Genomic DNA, 26,834 nt, shown 5'->3' on the forward strand with positions numbered 1-26,834 from the left:
CAAAATCATTTCCCAAAATATAAAATATAATATTAATATATTTATGTAATGCATATAAATAGTTCCATTTAAAAATATTTGAAATTCAAAATAATTATCATGAGAAATGATAATTTATCTGGAATTTTTCGTGAGGCTGAAAAAAAAAAGAATTGGATGTTGGAAATGTTGAGTTAATAATGCTACGACTAGGATAAAATATATATGTATATTTATTTTGTCTATACAATGTATGTACACGTCAGTGCTTGCAACAACTCCAACTCCTCATTTTTCCAAATTTGAACATGATACCTGAATATATTTTTCATAACGAACAACGAACCGTAACACCTCCATCCCTCAAGAACCTGTAACTTCATTATCAAAATATCGACACAAAGAGGAATCCCCTAGAGGCGGGAAAAGTGGCTTTTGAATTTTTTAAATGTCAACAACCCATTTAATTTTCAATTACGTGATAAATTTGTTTTTCTGAGGAAAAGAGATTTCTGGTGTTCTCTCTTTGAAGGGAGAGTAGACTAATTACAAGGGATTAATTAATTCCCAAGTCTTTAATGTGTAAATAAAAAAAGACAAAAGGCCCATTTTACCTCCAGGTACTTTCCTCAGTTCCTCCAAAACTCACATACTGTAAAATTCGGGTTTACGTAAAACTTAACACGTACTGTTTCTAGAGTTCGAAAAAAATATTAATTCAAGAGCTGAGGTGATGGGATTTGGAAATATCTAAGATTGAACACACACGCATCCATTGAAGAAGGAGAAATACTTCTGATAAATAAACTAGATTTAAAACTAGAATGTGAACAGGAGTTGAGAGGAAAATCGGGGACCATTGTAGTAAACAGAATAAATGATGAATTACTACGCGAAGTTCTTGAAAATTGAGACTGTCTATTTAATCTCACGATTTCCATAAAGCGTTTAAGAGTCAAAAGTCGTCGTGGGTATTTATTCTGTTTGTCATCTCAAATCTCAAGACGAAAATGTTTCTTCTGAAAATTTCTGGTAATCCCCAAAATTACCCCAACACCCTCTCAAAAATACACGATTGACAGAACAACAAAGCGAAAAAAATAACGTTAAAAAAATGCATTCTCTGTGGATCCAACTCCACCGCAATATTGACTACCATTTACTCGTTTCCAAACCCCCAATTCCATTCCCTCATTTTTCACACCAATCAGCCATTAATACGTATTCCCACCACTCATTAATAAAAAGACTTGGTCCCATTTAACAGTCACAGCCAATAAATGCAACGAACAGCAGTCCCATGTAGGAGGCATTGGAAGGCCACATCATTTCGCAAAATCAACAGGTTCGTCCAACAACAAAGAAATATTTTTCGTAAAAAGAGAGAACGAAAAGCCATGTGACTGCTCTCGCACACTTGAATTAGGCATATGTGATTTCAACGTACTTTTATCATTAAAAAATCTAAATGCAATATTTCAAAGCGAGTCTTGTGTGTGACATTCAGTCTGGCACATTATGTTCATGATTTTGTGGTGTCGAGCCACAAAATTAATTCATCTAATTCCCTATGTTCGAAAATAATTACTCCATCGTTTCAGCTATTTTGGTCGAGATTTTCAGGCAACAATGGTCGTTAGGACATTACTCTTGCCTCCGTAAGCTCCAGGTCTACGAATTAAAAAGATAAATTTATTATTTCACATCAACTGGGTGGAGTGTGAATTTTTTTCATCCCATGTTTTCATGTCTTCGTATGACTTTATCCTCGTTATTGCAATACTGCAATCAATGACAATCGATTTTGCATATTAAAAAGCATGATTGACATGAAAAATTGGCCTACAATTGTTACCTTATGGTCGCGTGTTGTGTGGAACGCGACCAACCAGCGACTAGACCACGCTCACCTCTTCCTGTTATTCCCTGTCGACAATCATCTGTTTCTCGATTACGTTTCATACGATAGTGTAATTTTGCACGTTGAATCATGTCTGGGGTTACTGTATTTTTTACAGTCTTGTAAACGAGTCTGGAAGATAAAAAAATAGAATAAAATCGAGAAAAGTATTAAAAATTGCAAGATGAACAATAATTCATCGCTGATTAATTCCAAAACTATTGATTTAGAGAAAAAATATAAAAAAACATTTTTCGTCGACAATTTAATCAGCTCCAAAAAAAGTCTTTTACTCGTTTTCAATTTAACCCATAGTTTTCGAGATAAATGTGTAATTGGGATAAAATGACTGCAGCGAAAACTGCAGTTGATTGTTTTGGTATTTATGGGTGATGAGGTAATTAAAATATCGATTGTACCTCGGCAACGTGGCAAGGACGGAGGCAAGCAGGACAGTCATCCAATAAACCCATCTTGAAATAGCCACTGGCATCACCCAGTACGATCCCGGCAAACCGATGCAACTCACGCACGCTACATTATACAGAATGCAGAATCCAAAAAACAGTCCGAGGGATGCCAGTATCGTCCCAACGTGTATAATCGTCTGAAACCAGCATAACCATCAGCCCGAGATATTCAACGAGACCCACAACCCGTTAATTCAAATAACCACCACTCACCCACGATCTAATCTCAAGGGAAACATGAATAAGCATTACGGAAATACAGGAGGTAGTTATTGTAGTTCCAAACTCCCAGATGTCGACATCGGAATCATGATAAGCCTGTAACACATTACAATTTAAAAAAAAATGAATAAATTAAAAAATCGTGATTTACTGAATTTTAAAATGAGAAATAATCCTCACAGCTTCGGTGACGAAGAAAATAATGATGCTTTGATACAAAGCATCAGCCATTGTGATCCAAAACGAATGGGGTTTGTAGACAAGACCAAGTCTCCCTCGGCTATAAAGTTCCGGTGATGCTAGTAAAATATTTGGTGATGCTATTCTGTCGTAGATTCCGATGGCGAGGGGTGGCAGTGAGGTAAATAGTAGATTGTAGAGCATCAGGTACATTTGATCAATCATAACGGCGCCAGAGAATCCACAATAAAGCTGTAAAAAATATCTCAATAACCACCGAGAGCTCATTAAATTCCAATAATAACTTACCTGATACCAAAAAATGAGGAAGACAAACATGGCATTCTTATAAAAAAAATAGAGTATCATCCTGGCGAGTCTATCATAGCACCAGTGTCCATGAAGTAAAAGTAGCCTAGTCAGCATGGGAAATCTGGCGACAGCGAAATCCGAGGCCATAACCGCCTGAGTTCCCTCCCTCCCAGACACCCCAACACCAACATCAGCAGTCTGAATCATGCTGACATCATTGGCCCCATCGCCAATAGCGAGTGTCCTCATTCCCAGCTTCTCCTTGACAACTCTGACGATATAAGCCTTCTGGAGAGGTGTAGCACGACACGCCAGAACACTTGAGCAACTCCTGGTGAGCTCCAAGAAGGGAGCAGTGAGTCCAGACCTGGGATCCAATATAAAAGTGAGAGTCTTTCCATCGACAACAAGAGCCCTCTGCCTCGGCCACGGTGCCCCAATCCTATGAGCAACCCTGTCATCCTCAGTGGGATTAACTGGAGGCTGAGATGAGCCCTCACCGATCCTCCCAGCAGTTTCAATCCTGATAGCCTCGAGAAATCCATGAATGAGGCCCTCAGCCACCGACTTGGATCTCGCCTGTAGCCTCAGCAGCTGCATAGCCGGTGAAAAAAGTTTGGCAGAGTATGCTATATTGACAGCTGTCTCCGGTTTATCCCCAGTGAGCACCCAGACGACAATTCCAGCATCGACAAGAGCTGCCATTGCCTCAGGCACCCCTTGCTGCAATTTATCCTCAATTCCAGTTGCACCAACCAGAGTTAAATTCGATTCCAACTGGGAGAAAGACTCTCGCACCCTTCTCTCACGATTGTCATTAGCCAATTCTGCTTCCGAATGCCTCTGCTTCCACGCCTCAAATTCACTCGAGGACAATGACCTCCTGGCCATCGCCAGTGTCCTCAGCCCCTGTCTAGCGTACGAATGCAGTAGTTGACGTACTTTAACCGTTGCCGAGGACTCCTCCTCTGAAGACGTGAGGGACGATAAAAGTGTTGAATCAGCTCCCTTCGTGTACAATACTATTTCATCGGTGTGCGGATGCTTCACAACTATTGACATGCATTTTCTGCTCGAGTCGAAGGGTAAAACGTAGAGTATCTCGAAGGCCAGAGTAGATTTGTCTGGGAGAGATATGACTGCACTGCGAGCCGTTCTCTTGATGAGTTTCACGTCGTAGGCCTTGGCAGCGTGCACCAGTGCCAACTCGTCAGGACTCTCAGCCTCGTATATTGGGGGTGGAGATTCGGAATTTATCGATGAATTTGCACGTGGTGAGGATGGACTACCTCGGGTTCCAGTGGGTGAATGCTTGCGGAGAATGCCGATGTTCAAACTTGGAATCGTGGGAACGTTAAGGAGACGTGGACGAGATATTTTAGTAGGTAAATTCGCTACGCTTATTGCTAGGGGCTCTAGACCACCCTCTTGAGGTGCTGGAGGTACAGGAGGTCCTGGGGGAGACGGGGGAGTCGTACTTCGGGATTCTGACAGTCTCGTGTACCTCATGGCAACTCCATTTTTCTGTGGCTCTTCAATCACACCACTCGAGTTCATGAGATCATGGTGTGGCTGTGTATTAACAACAACAGTATTGCAAATAGCCAGAAGTATGAGAAACTCCTGTAGCCTATGACGTGCATTGCCAATCAATAAATCTTCCTTCAACCGAGTGCAAGCTAGGATATTCTCGTCCTCACCAAGATGCCCGTAATCCTGACCGCCCACTGCACATCTACGAAATATCATCTTGTTCTCGGTTAGTGTTCCAGTTTTGTCCGAGAAGACGTACTCAATTTGACCCAGTTCCTCGGTGATGTTGAGGGCCCTGCACTCGGCCTTGCGTCCAGTCTCAGGATCAAAGAGGGATGTGTCGTGTCCGATGTGATATACCTGACCCACCTTGGCCATCTCCATCGTCACGTAGAGGCTCAGGGGTATCATAACTTGGAGAATTATTACGAATGTCCAGAATGTAAGCATTCCCTCGTAAATTGGCTCCTTGAAGGAAGGGAGGAAGGGCACTAGGGCGTCTGTTGTGAATGTTGAGAGCCAGAATTTACAACCAGCTGCACCCACGATGCACAGCACCACCAGGATCACTACACACCAGACTATGTCCAGATTCATCTGTCTCTCGAGCCTTGAACGCTTCAGAAATCAGTCACGATTAATATGTATTTGGTTATGACAATTTTTCATTTTTAAGAGAAAATTCTTTTCGTGAGAAATCATAAAATATTCAATCTCTTAATTATTTATATTAATAATTAGCCTCCAAGAATTTTATTCTCAATATCTGTACGGAAAAAAAAAATACTAGATCATGAATAATTGATCGAACGAGGGAGAAATCCAGTAACGACATTCGTAACGGTTCAAAGTGAACTCCTTGTTAAAAAGAATGTCAATTGAATTCCATTCAAATAAAAAGGAATAATTGCCTAAATTCAGTATTTAATTATTCAAATATTCTTGTTATTTTCATAAATTTTGTTGAAATATTAGAATTAAAAATTTGCAGTGTCCGTAAAGTTTTCTGGAATAAAAAATAAAAAACGGGGTCACATACTTTGTACCTCGGTCCCCCATTATTGAGCATGGCCTTGGTCTCATGGCCCGCATAAACGACAATGCCCTCGACAAAGTCAGTATTCTTCAGCAAGCATTCCCTCAGCAAAAGATTCTCGGTGGTAACTGGTACTCTCGCGCCATTAGGATGGACAACTGCGCCGTAAAATCTGTCGAAACCTCGAAATTGAGTGACTCTGACATTCGGAACAAAGAAACCTAAAATTCTTCGGTATTCAGACTCACCTGTAGATCTTCGTGCTCGGCCGATCAACTTCGACGACTGAACGAAATTTTGATGGCTGAAAGGTGTCCTGGAGGTCCAGGAAGCCACGGACCACCTGTCGCTGCTTGAGATTAGTCTCACCATCGAGATTGCATGTGTCGAGGAGAGCAAATCCCTGGGGATCGCTGCTCCGGAGGAGGAGGATATCGGCTGGCACCAGCTCATTGTTCGAGAGATGAACGAGGTCACCGACCTTCACGTCCTTCCAGGGAACTTTTGCGTAACGATCGACTTCACTGAGAACAGAAATACCCCGGATTATTTATCTTGATTTAAAAAATAGAATAATCTCCGAGAGATTTAATCAAGAACTTATCAAATCGAAATTATTAAGAAATTCAGTAGTTCCACGAGTTTTCGAGATAAATCGATAATGATAAAAAATGTTAAAATCGAATTGACGTCGTTGGGGTGAAAACCGATAAATGAGTGGTAAAATTCAAAATTCAGATAAATTATTTATCCAGGGGTTTTCTGGATCCGGAGACTCGAGAGTTCTTGCTAATTACAATCACTGAACCCTAACGATTATCACTAAGTGAGCCAGAAGCGTCATTTCCCACCGGTTTTTTTTTTTTTATTGAATTCCCTGGCAGTACCGAGTCACGAAGTGGAATTTCTCGGACATTATCGTCGCAGAGTCAGGTCACGCGTCATTGATCGACTTGCAATGTACCGAGACCAAGACCGAGACCTCGAGCCACTCGAAGATGATAGAACATTTTCAATCCTTCCTGATACATTCCCGGGGTTGACAATATGTTTGTACATAAGCAGAGCCAGAAATATCATCAACATCGAGAGATTTCCTCGATCTCACGTCGACTTCCGCATGCCTCGACGTCTCTACAGGTAATGAGGAGACATCAGGGGCAGCATGAGAATTAAAATTATCCTGGCAAATCGTGGGTTTTCACATTTCAATTCGCAAGAGATGTTGCGTCATTCCTTCGACTGCTGTTTTCCAAAATTTAATGAAACCCTTGTTTTTTTTTATTTCCTGGATTTCAACATGTTTAATGCCACGTGCAGCGCAAATAAGTGGGAGATAAAAATGGAATTAAAAAAAAAAATCACGTCTTTCAGTCTGAAAATATTGGAAGGTCAAAAAATAATGGATAAATACTGACAATGAAAATCCTAATAAATCAATAATTAACGAACTTGAATCAATTTCATTATTCCATCATTTTATTTTATTTTTAAGTCTAAATTTAATTGATAGATAAAGTGGATGAAACTGTCGAAGGCGGGATTAATTGAGATAATTTCCTTGAGATTCGATTATAGGCAAAAAGGGTGCGGATTTATAATGAACGAGATTGAGCGATTGGTTTGGGAGGTCATTCCGATTAATCGAGACCGATCGGGTGTAGAAAATCATGATTTTATTGAACGTGGGTGACAGCAGATACCGTAGATCGGGCTTTCAAGGACACAGAGGGGATCTATGGAGAACGTATGAGTGGAAAAATATAGGTGAACTGGAATCTATGCTCTCGAAATCTCGAGTGGCGCGAACTCAATACGTCATTCGATTACAAAATCCTGAAGCTTCAACTAAAAAAGTCACACGAGGCCTCAAGGAGTTGCCAACGTCTTTTAATTTTGTAAATTCCTCAACGAGAACTTCCCATGAAATATAATGACATCAAACTATGGTAACTAACTCATGCCACTCGATAAAATTGAATAAAATCTTAAATCACTTCATCTTTAGATTAAAAAATCTTTTTAATCCCTGAATCGACGTACGTACAATTCAGGAATTGTACGAATGGAATTTCAATAATTGGATCGATAGATGGGAATAGTTCCATCGAAAATGTTTGCTCGAATATATTCAGATCAGTGACGTGCCTGTGGCTCCTTTATCGGTTGACAAAGTGGAAAAAAGGCAGTGTGTTTTTTATCCAGACAGATACCGATGTTTGTTCAATATTTTACGTACATCGCCCTTGCGAATGACAGATAGTAACTATTGATTTCACTCTCGCGAGTTTGATATTTGAAATGAATCAGCGCTGGTAAAATAACGAGTACAATCGGTTAGTGGATTGATAATGAATCATCGATCGACTTTTGTTGTTCATTATTATGGAATAATGATGGTGTGATGATGAGGCGCGTGGAATTCCAGATAAAACTGAATCTTCGACATGCAAATTTATCATTAACTCATCGCACGCGATTGGAAATGGGCGCGATGACAAACGGAATGGTATGAAAATATTGGCTAAAGAGAAAAATCGGTTTGTTTTCTACGGAAAGTTGAAGGCTCTATTTTGTGACTCAATGACACCTTTGTAACATTTCCAGCACAAATGTTTTGTCTGGAACAATAGCTCTCGTTCAGGAAGAAAAAAATAACAAATAGAATCAAACGCGTCATAAAAAATTTGTGCCACAGTTTGTTACACAATGAGGTCATTTCTTAAATAAGTGTTAGAAAATAACTTCATCGTTCTCCTAATTTGTCACTTGGAATTTACGATACACATCTGATAAATTTTTTTGTTGCAGATCCAAAAGAAATTTATAATAATTCCAATTGATTGTTAATTGAGTGAAATTCTGGTGGAATTATTAATAAATTATCCAGACCAGACTAATGATTTCCTAAAGATAATTAAATTCAGGGAATTACAGGTGAAAATACTCCCCAATTTTTTATTGATGAATGATCATTAATTTATGGATTTATCTTGAGAAAAATTGATTTATCGTGATAACGGTAAGGGACTTTTTTGTGGCTGTTTGAATTTCCAACAAAAAAGATGTTGTCATGTTTTCTCGGAAAATTGATAGTTTCAGAGATTAGTCTTATCTTACTCCTCTATACTGAATTTCTCGTCTCGACGTGAGAACGTGATTCTGCATTAATTAAGAGCACTCAATGGCCCAGAGATCCTCTACACATTAAATATTCACTCAGTAGTGAGAGAAGAGTTAATGACATTAGAAGTGAGCTGATGAATTCAAATAGAACGTGTCCCGTCGTCCAACGTGACGACCTGAGAGATTTAGGTGACGCAACCAGTGACATCACTGGAAGCTCTGCAACAGAAATCTATCGAAGAAAATAATTCGCCTGGATTTTCCCACCGGGGAGAAATAGATTCTCCCCTTCAGGGTGAATTGATAACAACGGGGAGATGTGGTGACAGTAAAATTGATAATTGAACAACGATAAAACCTGATAAAACCTGATGAAACCTGAAATCACAATATTTTCGCACGTCGATCCGATCCCGGGTTTTCTAGAGATCAAAAAAAAAATCTGAGAAATGGAAATATATCGGCAATAATTTCTCAATCTCAATGTATCTCTCAATCACTGGATGAAGCGAGGGAAAACTGAGAGGGGAACCTTGCATGCATTATGTAGGTAAAGGTCGAATAACAGACGCCAGGAAAGGTAAGTAGGTCTCTGTCACTTCGATTCCTGTATGCCTCACGCACGTGTACTATCATCATGAAAATGTTCCACATAACAGGTAGTTGAGGCTCACGTGTTGATGAGGGTGGATTGGAAATCGAGATTATCAATGAATAATGAGCCCTCGAATCAATGTCTCGGCATTTCAACGCGATTACTAAGCAATGAGGAATATTTTATCAAAAATTTATGGGGGATTGATCAAAGTGTACAACTCATTGTATAAAATACACAATGAATTTTATTTGGAGTCAATCATGATGATTCAGGACTGCCCATATATTCCCAATTCGGGATTCGATTTTCATACGAAAGAGAAATCAATCCATCACTCGCGATTGCTGAATCGAAAAACGGATTTTATTGATTCAATTCGATTACAATTCCTCGATTATCAACGAGTTTGATTCCAATAAGAATTCCACATCTCTTGAATATTCTGAGAAAAATATGACCAAAATATCACATCTTGCAATTCCCCATGTCCTCCCAAAAATCGTCATGCCAGGATGAAAAATTCTCGGAAAAGACGCGGGGATTTTGGTGACGAGTATGAGCTGAAGAGTTGAAGGACCGCGAGTCAAACGAAAGCCCCACCGTCCGGGAATTCCAGATCAATGAATTCCCCATGACACATCGAGTGACAAGCACCTGAGTTGCATAATTCATGAAATCTACGACAGCCAGTGATAGTAAAGCATTTTGCCCTGAGTTGTGGTTGGTTCAGGGGACAAAGGGTCTTCGTCGATCCCCTGAATGGAATCATTGCCCCAGTGAACCCCCAGCGGGTGAGTAAAAAATTCCACCAAGAACAAGAAGTGTTTGCACAACCCCAGGGTACGAAAGCCGAGACCTCCCATGTCTTCATACCGATTGCCCTGGGAAAATTGCAGGCCTCACCCTCGACAAAACTTGCACTCGCATCACCATCGATTCCCCAGTGCCTTTATAATTCAATAAAAAAAAACACTAACAAACCAGGAAAAAGTTGAAACGACAATGAGAATTACCAAGCAGTCATTTTTCCCTGCTATTGACCCAAAAAACAAAATAAAGGACAACCGGTATTTGACGTTTGCTGAGTCATAGATCATTGCGGATCGATCCCACATTCGCTGCAGCGTTGATAAACGATAAATAATTGATGGAGAATTGCCCGATGTGATGGTGAATTCCTCGGTCAGGGAAAGTGGAACGGTCAGACGACACGCACATTTGATGAATATTTTTTTAATCGTTCTGACCCCACCGATCGATTTAATGATTGATTGAGCACATTACCTCAGATAAACTCGACAAGTTGAATTGTTGACACGCTGATCACTCGCGTATCTTCTCCTGTCCTCGAAGAAGTCCTTCAGGGCTGTCACACCGAGAACGAATAATACTGGTATCATCGCTATTTCTTTGCCAAATGCGTTTATCGCTGGCACCCAGTTCAGCAGGACAATGAATATGAAGTACAAATTTGCCACACGGTGAAATTGCTCCATCAGGTTCCGAGGGAGAAAGCTCAGGGCTGTGTATTTTGTTGTGCGCACCCTATAACAGAATTGAAGACACTCATATATACTCATATTATTAGAATAATCATAATTGAATTATCACTTTGGAAATTATTGGTTTGAGGTGGAATTGAATTTGAAATCGAAAAGGTTTGATGGTTATTACTAAAGTTAGTAGTTTCTGCGGAATTCAAAATTAGAACAAATATGAAATTTCGAGTTATCTCGATCTCCACTTGATATTTAACTCAGAGATAAGGGAGATACATTAAATTATCGGATTTTTGGAATCCAAGAATAACTTCGGATATAAAAATAATTGTTTACTATCTCATATTGAATTCATAGGATTAACTTTAAATAGTTTAATAATAGTGTAGTGGATATCAGTTTTAAGTCTGATGAGGCATTATGTAAATGCCAGGTGTTGAACACCCAAGAAGTTCATGGCTACGAGGGAAGTGAGTTTGGAACTTCAAATGGCTTGGCCTTCTCTCTGGTTTATTTATTTTTTTTTTTTGTTGACATTGAGATAATTGGATTGTGGAGAATTTCAAGTCGTTGACGTAATGGTACGAGGGGATTCATCGCGGTTTGTGGAAGGATTGGGGAATGGACGTGTAGAGGTACATGGGATTTGATTTTACGTTTACCTGTTGTCGTGACTGCCATTGGGATGTTTTTTCGCTGGTGTTTTGGGTGGTACCAGGTGATTTGGAATGATGGTCCTGAGTTTGGGCTCTTCGGGTGGTGATCCAAAACATCTTGACCACGCACGCCTCCACCAGGGTGGCGCAGCACTACGTCGAATTGTGTAGATTGACTCTGACCTGGAATAAACAGACGAGTCATGCATCAAGTACGTTTCAGGTACGAAACTAATATTGGTGAATGGGTTTCGTAGACTGAACGCTCATGAATTTTAGATACACCTCGTGAATATTCAAGAGGCCATTAGCCCAAACAATTTCATGGAAGGAGTAAAAAGTCTATTGGCTCAACACTTAATGGAAATTAAATAATCATTGGTCTTATTCCATATTTTAAATTCAATTATTAAATGAATTTCGTGCCGGGTGTCCTGGTCTGTGAAAGTGGCCACTTTTTGAATTGAAAATTTTCATGGAAAAATTAAAAAAAAAATGGAAAATTACCTAATTGAAGGCGCGATCCGAGAATAATAATTAAAATATGAAAACGTGATATCTTTGAATACTAACTCACCTCGAGGCCTGTCGTGAATGTCCCCGAAACGACGGTGTTTTGGCAGTGGCAGGTCTTGGCTCCTCTCGATGTCCAGGAGGTAGAATAAAATCGGTTCTGGAGCCAACTCGGCTGTGACCAGTGACAGTCCCTTGAACCTCGACAACTTGTCCCTGAGAGAATGCCCTCTGATGTCCAGGTTTTTTGAGTGCCGATGGGCGTCCACTGGAGCCAATGCTCCCAGTGCCAAAATTTCCGGGTGAGCCCAGTGTCGATTGCCAACCCGTCGACGATGTCGCAAGAACCCCACCGTGGCTTGCCGATCTCGTGTGCCTGTGGGTACCTGATCGTCGGCGTTTCGACTCCTCGTCGTCGTTGGTATCTTCGCCACTGTCTTTGTACCAGGGCAGACTCGTTGTTGTTATCGTTGGTGGCGATTGGAGGGGATTCAATGGTGGCACCCGGGGTGGAATTGGACCTGGGAATACATAGAGCGAGGTTTTCGTCTCTTGCTCCTCGCACGCTGCTTGCATCCCCCTCTCCGACATACTTGCACATCTGAAATTGCAGCAACATGAGTTTTTTTTAAAAATTTACAATCCAAGACAATGGACGGAAGGAAAACATTATTCATTGGGAAATAAAAAAAAATTGATCACCATGATGTGGCGAAGTGCAAGAAATATTCATTCATTTAATTTCCAGAGGAATCAATCATTTTTTCTGTCAATGCTAGGTATTCCGATTTTTTATCTACTCTCATTATTTTTTTTTTGCGCTTATTGTGATTAATCAATTCATTAAACTGAAACTAATGAAGAGATTTCTGTAGATCTGGTGGAGCAGCAATTCTTAAAGTCATTTCGGGCCTTAAATTCGGATAATTAATGATTCATGAATTAATTAGGAAATCGTTTCAGAACGATTTGAGAGACGTGACAAAATCATGCTGAGGATTTCGGATATTGAGGGAAATACTGTGGCGTACAGGCGAAAATCGTTAATTTGTCCTAGAAATGTCATTCGAGTGAAGAAAGTTAAATTCATACGACACGTCTTGAAGAAAATTCCTGGGTCCCACAATCAGAAGGGGATTATATGCAGCGATGCGAAACTTTGACAGCTGTCGTCATTAATTATCCACACCTGTATGAACAACAGCGATCGATCTTCCCCCGGTGTATAGTGATAAAATAATGGTGGAAACAGCTTTCAACACTTCCACTCACGAGTCAGAACCAGAGCAAATTGTGAAAAGAAAAATGAGGGGAGTTTTCCTAAAAAAAAATTGAGGAATTCAATCTGATTGAAATTTTATTTGGCTTGGAGCCACTTTCCCTCACCCTACCTCAACGCCACAATTCCTGCAATCAGATGATTGCAATTCTCGTTACGTGGTTGTAGAATTAAAAAAAAAATAGCCCGGGGCTGTTATCGATTGGGCAAAATAAACCATTTCTCGTCATCCGAGGAATTTTTATCACTCTCTTTCATAACGGATGTCTATCGAGTTTCAGTTTCCAAGGTCACATTACGGTAATGTGCTGGGGATATCAGTATGTTAATGCGCAATCAATTAAGCGAGAGTGTTTTAATTATGAGTGATCACGAATTGATTCAATGGCGAGTTAGCAAAAGAAATCTTCGAGAGATTTCTCTTGGATTCTGCTCTGCTGGAAAATTAATCTTGAAATTTTAATATATGAATATGTTATTGATATTATAAATATTAATTTCAGTGCTGATCTTTGGGTTTGAGGTGAAAACGTCGGAGGACTTTTTTGTAGTTCATTGAATTGCCGGGAAAAAAGGTCTTTTCACATTTTTCCCTAAGATTGTTAATTTAGACTGTTTTTTAGGTCAATTAAAATTGTTATAACTCCGATAAATAGAGAAATCAAAATTTCACGTTGAGTTAAACGTGAATTGATGAAAAAGCATCGATTTTAGAGAGAACTATCAAGAGACCTTTTTCCTCGAAAATTGAACGAGCTACAAAAAAGTCCTCTAATGTTTCCACCGTAATTTAAAGGCTCTCAAGATAAACCGGTAGTTACGAAAAATGGAAAACTCGATTGATCTCACTTTCACTAGATTCTCCCACTGGTAATTTAAAAAATTCCACCAGTGAGATATTCGTGGAAAATTGATATCTTCCAAAATGAAATAGCACTCGTGATTTACTCCTTTACAACTGCACGTGCTATTTATTAAACTGGAATGACCGAGAATCTGGGCCTCGGTGCAACCCTCACATCTGCTTCAATTCTCCCAGGGCTATTTTCGTGCATCATTGCATCATCAAAATCGTCACTGAGATCATACTCCAAATTTATGGCCGTACATTTATCAGACCCTCAAGGTTTCATTGATAAAACCCATACTAGAAGATAGAGAGCGAACCACTATCAAAAATTTGCCAAGAACTACGTAATCAGTTTTACGTTATTATCCAAAGAACTTCCGGCACATCTGATTCATTTACATGCACACATTCGAAGAATCTGTGATACGATCTATCAATTTCGACATTCTAGATAAATTCTATTTCGAATAACCGACGAGAATTCACGTGAAATCTGCGTTTTCCCTGAATTCAATGATCATATCATCCCCATTTATTAATTAATACTGACATTTAATTAATATATGTCGATTAATTAGTACCAACAACCAATAAAAATCGAATTAATCAATTTCCACTCAGCGAGTATAAAATTCTATTCAAATTCCATTCACTTTTACTCCGATTTTTCATAATTAAAAATTAATTTGAAAGCAATAATTATTCTAATAATATCAGCGAGTGGAAAATCGAACTGATCTGTGACTTTCCATTCGCCACTTCCTTGAAAAAATGCAAACCCCGGATGAAAAAATTCCCACTGCCTTTCCTCACCAGTCCGTCATTTTTATCAACCACCATGAACACCAGAAAATACTTCCCCCTCGTCTGCACAAAGACAATGTGAAATTTTCCTCAACGTTATAACAGTGGAAAAAAACAATTCCATTTCCGTATTACCAATATTCCCGCACAGTATAATATGCATGCGGTTGTGTCACCACACAATAAACCGTGACCTCACTCACGCATTAACCCAGCCCGTTCACTTTTTCCTCACAATCCCGTCTCAGAGAGGTTTACGTAATGTGCAAAAGGGGTTACACATAATCGTTAAAAAAAAAATCCCATACACGTAAGTGAATCTATGGTGAAACCACGAGAGCCGAAAACAGTAAGAAAAATGAAGGATTCCAACTTGATGTCATTACGGCCCAAGAGTTTCCCAAATTCATTAATTCTCCCCTGAACTCTTTCTCACTTTCTCAATCAATCAAAGATTCCCCGAAATTAATCCATGAATTGTGTCATTAAACACGAGAAAATCAGAGGAAATGACAAATTATCAATTAATCACTGAATAATAATTTTTTCAACGACAAATGAGGATGGAGTTCTGGAGAAAATAATCCCAGAAAAAATGAATGGAGAATAATGAGAGTAATTATGAAATTCGGATTGAATTGGGAATTTAATTATTTAATTATTCCTCTCTCTCAAACTCAATGACAATCTCCTGGCAATTGCTGGTCAACAATCCATGAAATTCAATTATTCTGTTAACAGGGTCTGTCTCGAGTCATTAACGAAAGATTTTCCAACGATAATTGAAGTGATTACGGTCAATTGATTACTGTTTGCGCATATCCTATTGACCCCCGGAGGTAGATCTCCAGAAATTAGTACTAGAGCCAAGTGTAGAAGATTGAGTCTTTTATTTTTTAATCAAACATTTTTGCACGTGGAATTGAGTGGGTGGTTTCCGCTGTTATTTTATTAATGTTGAACGCCTCGAGTCGACTGTCAGGGCCAAAGAAAGAACGTCAGGGCTCAAGGTCAGTCGACATTTCCTCAGGAAAAAAGTATATGAGATTGTTCTGGGATTGACTTGCACGTTCGGATCAGCTGGGGTATAAATAACGGGGTCGAGTGCTAAATTTATTGGGTCAATGCGCTGACGCCTGAATTCCGGAAGATTACTAGGGGATGCTATTAATTATTTTCAGAGACATCTGAGGGGATTCAGTAATGACGAGGACAAAATGGTCGAGTTACGTTGGTTTTACGCGGTTGGTTTACGATGAATATCTCAGAACCCGATCGAGACAGCGAAATCTTCATCCGGGGATTTGTGTCCCGCAGGTTGAGGGCTACAAAAAATGTCTCACAAATATTTATCTATCTCTCATAAATTCTGAGATATTCCTGGAAAATCTCTTCATTGTAATGAGGACAGGAATCTAGTGATTATAATTCAATTGATTGTGAATTTTTTTTTAATAAAAAAAAAGCAAAAAAAAAAAAAGTGAAATAAATCAATTAATCCGTAAATAAAAACAATGGTCAAACAAAAAATAAAAAAAAAAACAAATAATTACGATTAAAACGTCAACTTCAAGAGAGAAATCGAATTGAATGAATTGTAAATTGAAATAAAATGGGAAAATCGAAAGATTTGGAAGGAATTTTGAAAAAAGTATCGAGAGTGAATATTTTTTGAAACACGGACGTTTGGAGATGATTTTATTTAATCTCGGGTTATTCTCGTGGCAATGGGCTCATTACTCTGAGCAACCATAAACGAGAAATAGAGTGGATTCATCGGAATGACCCAGTTACCTCAAATCGTCCTGTTCATGGGTCATGGGCACCTGGTGCTCCTCAAATGACCCACGAGCGTGACATTAAATCATATGAGCAGTGTCATTTCATTATTAAAAAGAATAGCGTGCCAGTGCCTGGCAAATGAAATTGCTCAGTCACCTGATCAACTAATCAGGGTAAATTCCGAATGCCACGGTGAATGCGACCTGGGATTAATGATTGAGCAACTTTTTCTCGAGACCGAGGGGTCACAGGAAGCGCCAGGAAATTCGCGTGCCACTGACTGTGATGTAATTTTTATATTTCTTCCGTTGAAATCCCGAGTCTTGGGAAATTTTTAACAGACCGTGTCCTCGAGAGTTATTCGTGTTCTTTTATGTCACCTAATCCTGGAAGACATCCCAACAAATTGATTTCTCAATTGAGAAATTGTCTGCAAATCGTCAAACTAGGTTTCATTTCGCTTCTCAATTGAGATATTTCTGGAACGTACGTTTACGATTGTAAATTATATAGCTCAGTACCAGACGGGCGTAACTGCGAGAACAATTGTTAAATATTCAACACGTGTTTTGAGAAAGTGAAATCGCATCAAAGACTGGCGCAGAACAGAACTCCTGGGGTATCTTTCAATCTCGATAGCTTCATTAGAAGAAAATGGGAATCGAAGATTGCGAGGGGAAAATATTTATTGGATGAATTCCTGTCAGCAAAAGTGAACCTGAAAAACGTATTCTTCTCGTGTGAGTGCAAAATAAATGAAACCCTAAGATAAAAGCCCATTGCAAATTGTGTCTGGCGATGCGAGCGTAATACCAATAAATCGAAACAACTGTGATGTACAGTTAGGTGATATCTACAATTTGTTGGATGTCATTCACCTACATTTTTCCGGGAGCTAGCAACGCGTCCACGTGGCCCTCCTGATCCTCAACGAAGAGTCCTTGGTGTCCTCAACACCCGTTAAACACCACTTGCACACGATTCCACATATTCGAAGCAACAGTTATCCACTCTGAGTTCACCGAGTTCAGCTTCAATCAGCGATTAATTAAAATAATAAATACACTAATCACGGATGATGAAAAAAAAATGTCACAGTCAATTTTTCCACTTATTGTTTCCACCAAAAATTTTCCAATTTCAGTCTCTTTGTTTCACTTGGCTTTCCCCGGGTTGAAAAAAAAAAATCTTGAAGCTGATCAACGAGGAAAGTCGGTGTTTACCGTTAGTGAGCCCCCAATTGCTCAACAATTAAACCAGAGCAATGGTCGTGCGGGCTGATGTGTCAAAAATAAATTAAGAGTTGGAACGAGTGTTGGGGCGATTGTAATCAACGAATCACAACACCAATGCTCCACTCGTCGTTCGCGCACTGACATCACTGACGTTTACACATACTCTCTGCAATTTCGGGCAGCTCGGGCAGCCTTTTTCCCCCCCTTTTTTTCGCTCGGGACTCTTCGTCGCGTGCCGTGCGCGCGCACCGGGACTCAACTGGGGGGCGCCTCGCATCAACCATTAACTGTCGGTACGAATCACTAAACGGACAAATAATTTTATTTGCAATTGTTGTAATTCGATTACTCATTGAAATAACACAACTGAAAATATTTAAACAAAAGATATATTAATATAGTCGATATACTAATGAGGAATATTAATATCTCGAGTTGTCATATTTTTCGGATCGATATTTTCCCGAAGTAATATTATTATTATTATTATTATTATCATTACAATACTTCAAGTTGCAATAATTTTGCGGGATATTCGAAATATTATTGGTATTTTTATAAAATAAAATATAGAGGATTTACCCTGGTCCTCAGGAAAATCAAAAAAAGCCCGCAGCCACGTGGTCGGGGGTGATCCAATACCGTGAACCAATTGCTCCTCCATTTTGTCAAGTGACTTGTTCCCGCATTCGATTGGTCGACAGTACCCGAGACACCCGCTGATTGGCTGATAACGAGCGGCTCCACCAGAATAATTCAGCGGTGCATGTCGCCAGGTCGAGGGGGTGTAGAGGGGCATCAGAGGGATCACCAATTGACGTAGCCAGAGGCAGAGGCCAAGAAGCGCCTTTCCGTTCCGGCATAATAGTTGTGCGAGTTGGCAGAATCCACCAACCGATCATCAAACGCTCAATCCGCGATCTCAAACCATTAGAAGGTGCGAAATCCATCACCTCTACCCCATCGAGTCCATTTAACCCCGAGTACAGAACCAGCTGAACAATGGATGAAGAATACGACGCGATAGTCCTCGGCACCGGCCTCAAAGAATGCATTTTATCTGGTATGTTATCCGTCAGTGGTAAAAAAGTGTTACACGTTGATCGCAACAAGTATTATGGAGGAGAATCGGCATCGATAACACCCCTAGAGGATTTTTTCGCGTAAGTATCTGCGAGAAGTATTTATCTAGATCCCTGACACCATATTTATCCCATCCCACACTTCTCCATTTCCAGGATAAAACAGTCCAAATGGCCAGAACAGGTCGAAACAATTTCCCATTCCTTTGCGAGTCAAGGCGAAACTCCAGAGTGAATTTATTGATTTTCCATCAGTTACTCAAATCCCCGATACTCTCCTCAGTGGAATATCCCGTCTGGTGGATTATCATTTCTCTCTGTGACATACGTAATTGGAATTGTTTGTTTATCATGCACGACAATGTTGGGATAAAAAACATTTGTCGGAGGAAAAAAAAAAACAGACATGTCATTCAGATACTCCAATCGCAGACTGGAGGGGCGCATGAAAAACACATGTACGATGTCTCTGGGGTGAAATGAATTCGCATTCCGGGAAATTTCCAGGTGGAATTCAATTGCAGGTCGATCTTCAGGGTTTTAGGATTATTCCTCCATGACATTCGGATATTAAATAAATAATGGGTAAATAGATCGCTTTTCAGAGGATTTTTAGTAATTATTGGTAATTAGAAATGAATTGGGAGGGACCCCTTTTATTTTTAATTGAGGAAATAATTAAAAATTCGATGTGTTGAGAGACACGTCCATTTCGGAAATGCATTTTTGAATTCAGGGGCGATCCAGAGTGAGGGTGGCTGAATGAAAATACCAGGACCTTTGGATGTGTAGGAAGGATCAGGGTCGGGCGATAATTGACGTTAATTAAGGAATGCTGGGATTACGGGGAACCGCCCTGGAATGGTTTCTTCCGTTCTGGGGTGATCAATTGGACATTACCGAGCCACGGGAAGCTCGCAAACAGATTATTAAGCTTGTTTTTGTAGGTTAGTGGGCTCTGACAACCATTTGCGGATATGTGTGTCGATCCGTGAGTGATGACACGTGAGGAGGCAATCGATGTTCATTATTATTTCGAATCGTCGCTCCCCTTCTGCTCTTTTCCCTTTTCCCAGATAATTTCGAAAACCCGAGAGAATTCCCACCTCTTTAAATATATTCCATAATTTTATTCCACATTATTCCACTTCACTACAAAAAATATAATGACAAAAAGTGATGAAGTAATGGATAATGATTTTAAATTATTATTAAATTTGTAATTAATTGTTGAATGAGAATGGAAGACGAAGCAAAGTATCTGGAGAAATGATTCATGATGAGAACAGATGGGGAGAATAAATGTGGTGGATCTCTGGGGTTTCGTATTATTCAGTCTGTTGGTGTTTAGTTCGGTAATAAATAAATGTAAATGGAAAAAGCAGACAGCGTGGCGCCGAGATGTCACATCGGGTCGAGTTGCAACTGTGGGCGTCTTGCGTGTTATTATTTCCTACGGTGGAGGAATCGATTTTTAGAATGGTCACTACGGGTGGAAAAACACATAGATTGACTGTTCTCTTCATTAAAAATGTCGGACTGCCTTGGGAAAGCCTTCTCCTCAATTTCCATCAAGAATCCCCTCCTCAAAGTCGAAGGAGTAGTCTCCAAGGGGCTTTTATACTTTCTGTTTTCCCACTTCAATCCTGAATATCTTCTATTGGTACTGAGAAACTCGAGAGATCCTGGATATCAATTCCAAAGAAGAATGAATAAAGGGAAACTTTTCAATTGTGCGGATTTATTTTCTCGGAAATGGGAATTGCGTGGAGAGTAATTGTACCGATGAAAAATAGTAGAAGAGAAAAGCCTTCAAGTGCAAAAGGAATTTCAATGAACGGGCATACAACTCTGCATCAGTGTTTCAGGGTATTCTGTTCTGGGAGGAGAGGATCGGAGAGCTGGGACCTTGACACCCTTGACAATTCATTGACAATGGAACTTTTTCAGGGTAATAAAAAACCTCTGTTTATTTTTCAGTCACTTCAAAGCACCGCCACCCGACAAAATGTACGGACGTGGTCGTGACTGGAATGTCGATCTCATCCCCAAGTTTCTCATGGCAAATGGTTTACTCGTTAAATTACTGATTCACACCGGTGTCACGCGTTATCTCGAGTTCAAGTCAATCGAGGGCTCGTACGTTTACAAATCGGGAAAAATTTCTAAAGTACCGATTGATCATCAGGAGGCACTCTCCAGCGATCTCATGGGACTATTCGAGAAACGACGATTCCGTAATTTTCTCACTTGGGTTCAGAACATGCAGGAGGACGATCCCAAAACTTGGGATGGGTTTGATCCATTCACCAATCCAATGAGTGCACTCTACAGCAAATTCAGTCTTGAGGCCAATACTCAGGATTTTACAGGTCATGCACTGGCCCTTCACAGGTGAATTCTCCATTTTCCGAATTGAAATTATTACGGAGGGGAAAATTTTAATGGACATTTTTGGTGAATAGGAATGATGACTACATCTCTCAGCCTGCTATCAATACTGTTAAACGTATTAAGCTGTATAGCGACAGTTTAGCGCGTTATGGAAAATCACCGTATCTCTATCCTATGTATGGACTTGGGGAGCTGCCACAGGGCTTCGCCAGGCTCAGTGCTATCTATGGGGGCACCTACATGCTTGATAAACCCATTGACGAGATTATCATCAAGGAGGGAAAGGTAAATCCTCAAACTTGCGGAATTATCATTTTGTTGGAAAATAATTCTGTTAACTCGGGCTTCAGGAAAAAATCCCAAAGATCCCAAAAGTTCCAAAATATTTTACAGGTTGTGTGAAAAAAATTACAGGTCGTTGGTGTTCGTTCAGGCGAGGAGATTGCAGTCTGCAAGCAGGTGTTCTGCGATCCGACGTACGTTCCAGACAAAGTGAAAAAAGTGGGCCAAGTGGTGCGTGCAATCTGCCTGCTGAATCACCCACTCCCGCACACGAATGACTCGCTCTCGACTCAAATAATCATTCCCCAGAAGCAAGTGAATCGCAAGTCTGATATCTACGTCTCCCTGGTGTCATACACCCACCTGGTAGCAGCAAAGGGATGGTTCATTGCGATGGTCTCGACGACAGTGGAGACGAGCAATCCCGAGCTGGAGATCAAGCCTGGTCTTGATCTGTTGGGCCCAATAGCCCAGAAATTTGTGTCAGTCTGCGATTATTACAAGCCAACGGATGACGGTGTCGACAGCCAATTGTTCATATCCACTAGTTACGATGCAACAACGCACTTCGAGACCACTTGCCTCGACGTTCTTGATTTATTCAAACGCGCCACTGGAGAGGACTTTGATTTTAATAAAGTTAAGCAGGAGCTTGGCGACGAGGATCAGTAAATTACCTATCATTTTTTAACAGCCGCAACGAAGGGATAAAGGGAGATATTTGAAATTAACATTTGCCTGATGATTATCATCAATTTATCTTGAAACCTCTGGATTCAAGGTGAAAACCTCGGAGGACTTATTTGTCGATAATTTAATTGGCTACAGAAAAGTTCTGTGACGTAATTATCTGAGATCAATAGTTATCGAGATAAATTGATGTTTCATTGAAATGTTCGTTTTGACTTTAGCACTTTGTTGCTGACATCATCTGTCGAATTTTCTAATCGTGCTGCCTCAGTAAGGAATTTATCGAATAATTCAGAATAACTTGGAAGAACATGGATGGAAGATAAAATAATTGAACAATGACAAATGTATATTTTATTTACCTGTCTTTACAGCAATCGATAGTCAATCTGCAGGGAATTCACAGAGGCACGTGATAGTTTAACGACGATGTGTGATTATTATGGAGAACGTTAAATAAATGATGATTTATTGTGAAGGTATCGGGGGTGGAGAGTGGCTGATTTTAAATTAGATGATTGAATAGTAATCTCAGAGCTCTTCAGTGGCTGGGGGCTCGCACGTGCTTTTCCCTTCGTTCCGTAGATGATAGGAATGATTATTACTTTATTATTATGTTACTGATTAATGCAATCATTAAAATACGAGAGATTAAGTGGATTTCAGTTAATTGCGGCATCAGATTGATTTCCCGGAGGCGTATACTGAGTATATGTGGTGTGTTGTGAGGGCAAGACACTCAGAATGTCAAATTATAAATTTTTAAATTAATAATAATTAATTAACGAGTTATTCATTATTGTCGCGCGGGCAGTGAAGCATTTATTCAGATTCTTGTAGGAAGATTTTTTATTTTTCATTTTTTTTGTGGATACTTCGCAAGATATTAAATAAATACATTCAGAAGAATTTCCCGACGTTTTTCATTGGCATTTTAATCATAGAACTAAATCGTAGATAAATTGAAATCTATACGAGATAGAGAAAATCTTGTGGGAAATTTTTTGTCGCTCTCACCGCGATCTATAAAAAATTTTCTCATAACATTTTTTTTTTACTCATGCAATCTGGAGATATTTGCAAAAATCGGAAATGTCGTCGTGGAAGTTCAAATGTCGCGGGTTTTCCCGCTCGGCGTCGTTACGCCTCTGGCAACGCTGCGCTGGCAACATTGCGGGGGGCTCAGGGGAAGGTACGAGGAACAAGAGACGGAGAAGATTCACGAGCACAAGGCCGTAAAGGACAGGATATTCCGTGATATCTGGACAGCATTTATTGGACGTGGGTAAATCCAACTTTGATCACATCCTCCAACAATTCGATTGACACTCGTCATTTTCTATTGCTCGCAGACCAGATTAAACGGTTTCAAGGTAAGACCTCCATTGCATTGTCTCGAATTAATGATGAATCGGTGGAAATTCTGGAAAGTCGTTATGGGATTTCAGGCAGAACGCAGATGATAAACGCCTGTTGTGGTTGTGGCCATGACGGTTTTACGTGTTAAAAAATTGGCGGTTGCATTCTGCTTGAAATCCAGCTTTTCCTCTCGAGGAAATTACAATAGTGGACTTTCCCAGTGAGAATCACTGGAAAATGGAGGAAATCCGTTGGTATGGGGGTTGGAATTCTCTTTGTCGGGGTTTTGTGTGTTTCAATGTTTGAGTTTCAGTTTTCGAGAATCAATATTTTTCGGGAATAAAGGAGTGAGATTAATTTAATGAAATAGGAAGTCTCGGAAGGAGAGGTAAACATCGACGACTATTGGGGCTTTTTCAGGATGGCATCGTGATTTTTTTTTTCAGATGCCAAATATCAAGCTTCAGAGTTCTGATGGTGAGATTTTCGAGGTGGACGTGGAGATTGCCAAGTGCTCGGTGACGATTAAGACTATGTTGGAGGATCTGGGAATGGACGAGGACGAGGAAGAGGTTGTACCCCTGCCGAATGTCAACTCGGCAATTCTCAGGAAGGTCATCCAGTGGGCGACTTATCATAAGGACGATCCACCACCACCAGAGGACGATGAGAACAAAGAGAAGAGGACTGATGACATCAGCTCTTGGGACGCTGATTTCCTGAAGGTAAAAGAATTAATTGCTGAAATTAAATTAATTGTTTTCGACTCATCATTCATCACTTGTAAATTAATTCATTCTTCCAGGTTGATCAGGGCACACTCTTCGAGCTGATCCTCTCCGCCAATTACCTGGACATCAAGGGTCTCTTGGATGTAACCTGCAAGACAGTAGCCAACATGATCAAAGGTAAAACCCCAGAGGAAATCCGCAAGACTTTCAACATTAAGAACGACTTCACAGCCGCTGAGGAAGAGCAGGTTCGCAAGGAGAACGAGTGGTGCGAGGAGAAGTAGATGAATACCCCAATAATTCGACTGCTCCACTGACTTTCGTTATCTTCGTTGTATGGAGGAGGTTGAAGAGTCCACATCTCTCAAAGTTAAATTGAAAATCGTCGTCTCAGGAAGGAACAAGAACATTTGATATTTCGAACTTTGGGATTCAATGGCTGCTGAATTAATTGTTTCTCTTTTGTAAGGAAATTAAATTCCAGGGACTTGTGATTCATCATCGTAACGAGAGAATATATAAAACGAATAATAAATAGTCTTGTATCAAATAAGTCTCGCTTGAATTCACAGAAAGTTTAGATTGTATGGTGTTAAAAATTTGAGGAAAATTCGAGGAACTTGTGGGTCAATAAACATTTACTGTTTAAATTGGAATACTCATCTCAGAATCAGCGGAACATACTTGAATTTTTCAGCAATTGTTCTTCGACGGCAGCTCCTTCGAATTTTCAGATAAAATTTTTAACAATGTAGGCTTTAAGTAATATAACTGTATTAATACTTAAATTATGCGTTGTAATATTTCGAGCTACCATTAATTACTCCTCGGTTTCCATAAATTGGTCGTTTGGTAGATTTCATCGGACACATTCGTGTCTTCAGTGAGTTATTTATCGAAGAATACATGTTTTTGAATCGATAATTATTTTGCGTTTCAATTATACGCCCCATCAGCCACTACTGCAGTCTATTCAGTATTTGAATACCATTTTTTCATCGTAATCATATTGTTTATTGATAAAATTTAAAAATCGTAATTTATAATTATTTCGCCAAATTTTGAAACGATCGTTACACTCAACAAATAAAATCCTTTTGTCATGAGTCAAATTAAAGCTTTCGGTTGACTTGAATTAGTCTTAGTCTTCCTGCCAATGGCAATGGATCTCCCCCTAATTGACGTCTCAATATGCATCAATATCGTGACGAAGGTTTTTATTTTCTTCAAAGAATTAATTAATTATTGAATTATTGAAGCTAATCCAATTACAATTAATATTAAAAAATTTTCTGTCGAAAAATTTTCCCCCAGATTGTCTCGAATCTCAGTCAATCCATAACGAAGAAACAATCCAAGAGAAGTAAACAATACTGTCACATCGACATCGAGCTAATTCCCAGAGGAAAATACTGCTGGGTGCAAATAACGAACGAGGGGGAGACCAAGTTTTCGCTGGAGGAGGTATTGACCCTCGATTTTAATGATTCCACTCTGAATGGAACGATTCTTGGTGAGATAATTCTGAAGAAATCGAGAGGAACGCAAGAAATTCCATCTGTCTACAAGACGTATTTTGATGGGAATTTCATTGAATTGAGGAGTAACTCGGAAAACCCAGGGGCTGATAAATTTTCCCACCTGAGGGATTATTTGTCTGTCAAAATTGAGGTACGAATTCGATACCAGAATTGATTTTCCATTTGTATTGTTCGCATATTTTGAGGTGACACTCTTCTGCTCCAGCATCCATTCGCAGGTGAGGGCCTTGGACCCCTGGTGGAACACCTCATGGAGTATTTGATTAATTTACAGTCCCTCCATCCCCACACCAAATACACCCTCCGCACTGACAGAACAACATTCTACAACAATTTCACTGATCTCGACGACGATTTCACAAAATGCAAAATCCTGAGCTCAGCCCTCGAGGCAATCGTCTCACAATCCGTCAACGAATGTTTCAGAAAAGAAATCTGTGAAACCCTAGAGATTCCTGACGTAAGCGATACCTCCACCACGATTATGTGTAATTTATTACCGATTTTACATAAAAATTATCAATTATGAGTTCTTCAGAGTTTTATAACTGAAAAAATTCAAAATAATAAAATTTTAAAAACCAGTTCAAATAATGAATCATCAGGAGCGGATTATTATTTTTAAACTGCATTTTACTGTACAAAACGACGTGAACAATTTTTTTTCGTGTCGAGCATGATTTAAATTTCCCTCCACAGTGCGCGACCCCTTGCGCCCCACCCCGTAAAAAAGTGGGGTGTGTTCGACAACATACAATGAAGTACGTTCATCACCTCGTCG

General features: G+C 39.8%; 4 protein-coding genes across 7 annotated transcripts; 3 read left to right on the plus strand and 1 right to left on the minus strand.

Moving 5' to 3' along the window:
* Window positions 1-189: 189 nt before the first annotated feature.
* Window positions 190-18,105, minus strand: LOC105263290 (probable phospholipid-transporting ATPase VA). Of its 3 annotated transcripts, none has more exons than XM_011299406.1 (12): window positions 17,622-18,105; window positions 12,089-12,625; window positions 11,518-11,694; window positions 10,641-10,901; window positions 5,881-6,156; window positions 5,636-5,804; window positions 3,061-5,214; window positions 2,752-3,003; window positions 2,563-2,667; window positions 2,299-2,486; window positions 1,890-2,011; window positions 190-1,650 (listed from the first exon to the last, which is right to left on the minus strand). In XM_011299406.1, exons 2-12 carry the CDS (start codon window positions 12,613-12,615, stop codon window positions 1,616-1,618), a joined length of 4,266 nt encoding a protein of 1,421 aa, XP_011297708.1. In that variant the 5' UTR covers window positions 12,616-12,625; window positions 17,622-18,105; the 3' UTR covers window positions 190-1,615. The 3 variants fall into 3 exon arrangements, with proteins under 3 accessions (XP_011297708.1, XP_011297706.1, XP_011297707.1); XM_011299404.1 differs by having other exon boundaries at window positions 1,835-2,011; XM_011299405.1 differs by having other exon boundaries at window positions 1,835-2,011; window positions 17,618-18,105.
* A 652-nt stretch (window positions 18,106-18,757) lies between these two features.
* Gdi (GDP dissociation inhibitor) lies at window positions 18,758-23,051 on the plus strand. The gene is made up of 4 exons (XM_011299408.1): window positions 18,758-19,137; window positions 21,037-21,450; window positions 21,522-21,735; window positions 21,865-23,051. Exons 1-4 carry the CDS (start codon window positions 18,977-18,979, stop codon window positions 22,402-22,404), a joined length of 1,329 nt encoding a protein of 442 aa, XP_011297710.1. The 5' UTR covers window positions 18,758-18,976; the 3' UTR covers window positions 22,405-23,051.
* Window positions 23,052-23,610: 559 nt separating this feature from the next.
* LOC105263292 (S-phase kinase-associated protein 1) lies at window positions 23,611-25,436 on the plus strand. Of its 2 annotated transcripts, none has more exons than XM_011299409.1 (3): window positions 23,611-23,795; window positions 24,228-24,506; window positions 24,587-25,436. In XM_011299409.1, the coding sequence occupies exons 2-3, from the start codon at window positions 24,228-24,230 to the stop codon at window positions 24,794-24,796; spliced, it is 489 nt and encodes a 162-aa protein (XP_011297711.1). In that variant the 5' UTR covers window positions 23,611-23,795; the 3' UTR covers window positions 24,797-25,436. The 2 variants fall into 2 exon arrangements, with proteins under 2 accessions (XP_011297711.1, XP_011297712.1); XM_011299410.1 differs by lacking the exon at window positions 23,611-23,795 and adding an exon at window positions 23,913-24,169.
* A 95-nt stretch (window positions 25,437-25,531) lies between these two features.
* On the plus strand, window positions 25,532-26,582 carry LOC105263384 (uncharacterized). Its single transcript, XM_011299570.1, has 3 exons — window positions 25,532-25,725; window positions 25,827-26,183; window positions 26,259-26,582. The coding sequence occupies exons 1-3, from the start codon at window positions 25,669-25,671 to the stop codon at window positions 26,580-26,582; spliced, it is 738 nt and encodes a 245-aa protein (XP_011297872.1). The 5' UTR covers window positions 25,532-25,668.
* The last annotated feature ends 252 nt before the right edge of the window (window positions 26,583-26,834 follow it).

The sequence above is a fragment of the Fopius arisanus genome, unplaced genomic scaffold (genome assembly GCF_000806365.1).
Source record: "Fopius arisanus strain USDA-PBARC FA_bdor unplaced genomic scaffold, ASM80636v1 scaffold00014, whole genome shotgun sequence".
Classification (NCBI taxonomy): Eukaryota; Metazoa; Arthropoda; class Insecta; order Hymenoptera; family Braconidae; genus Fopius; species Fopius arisanus.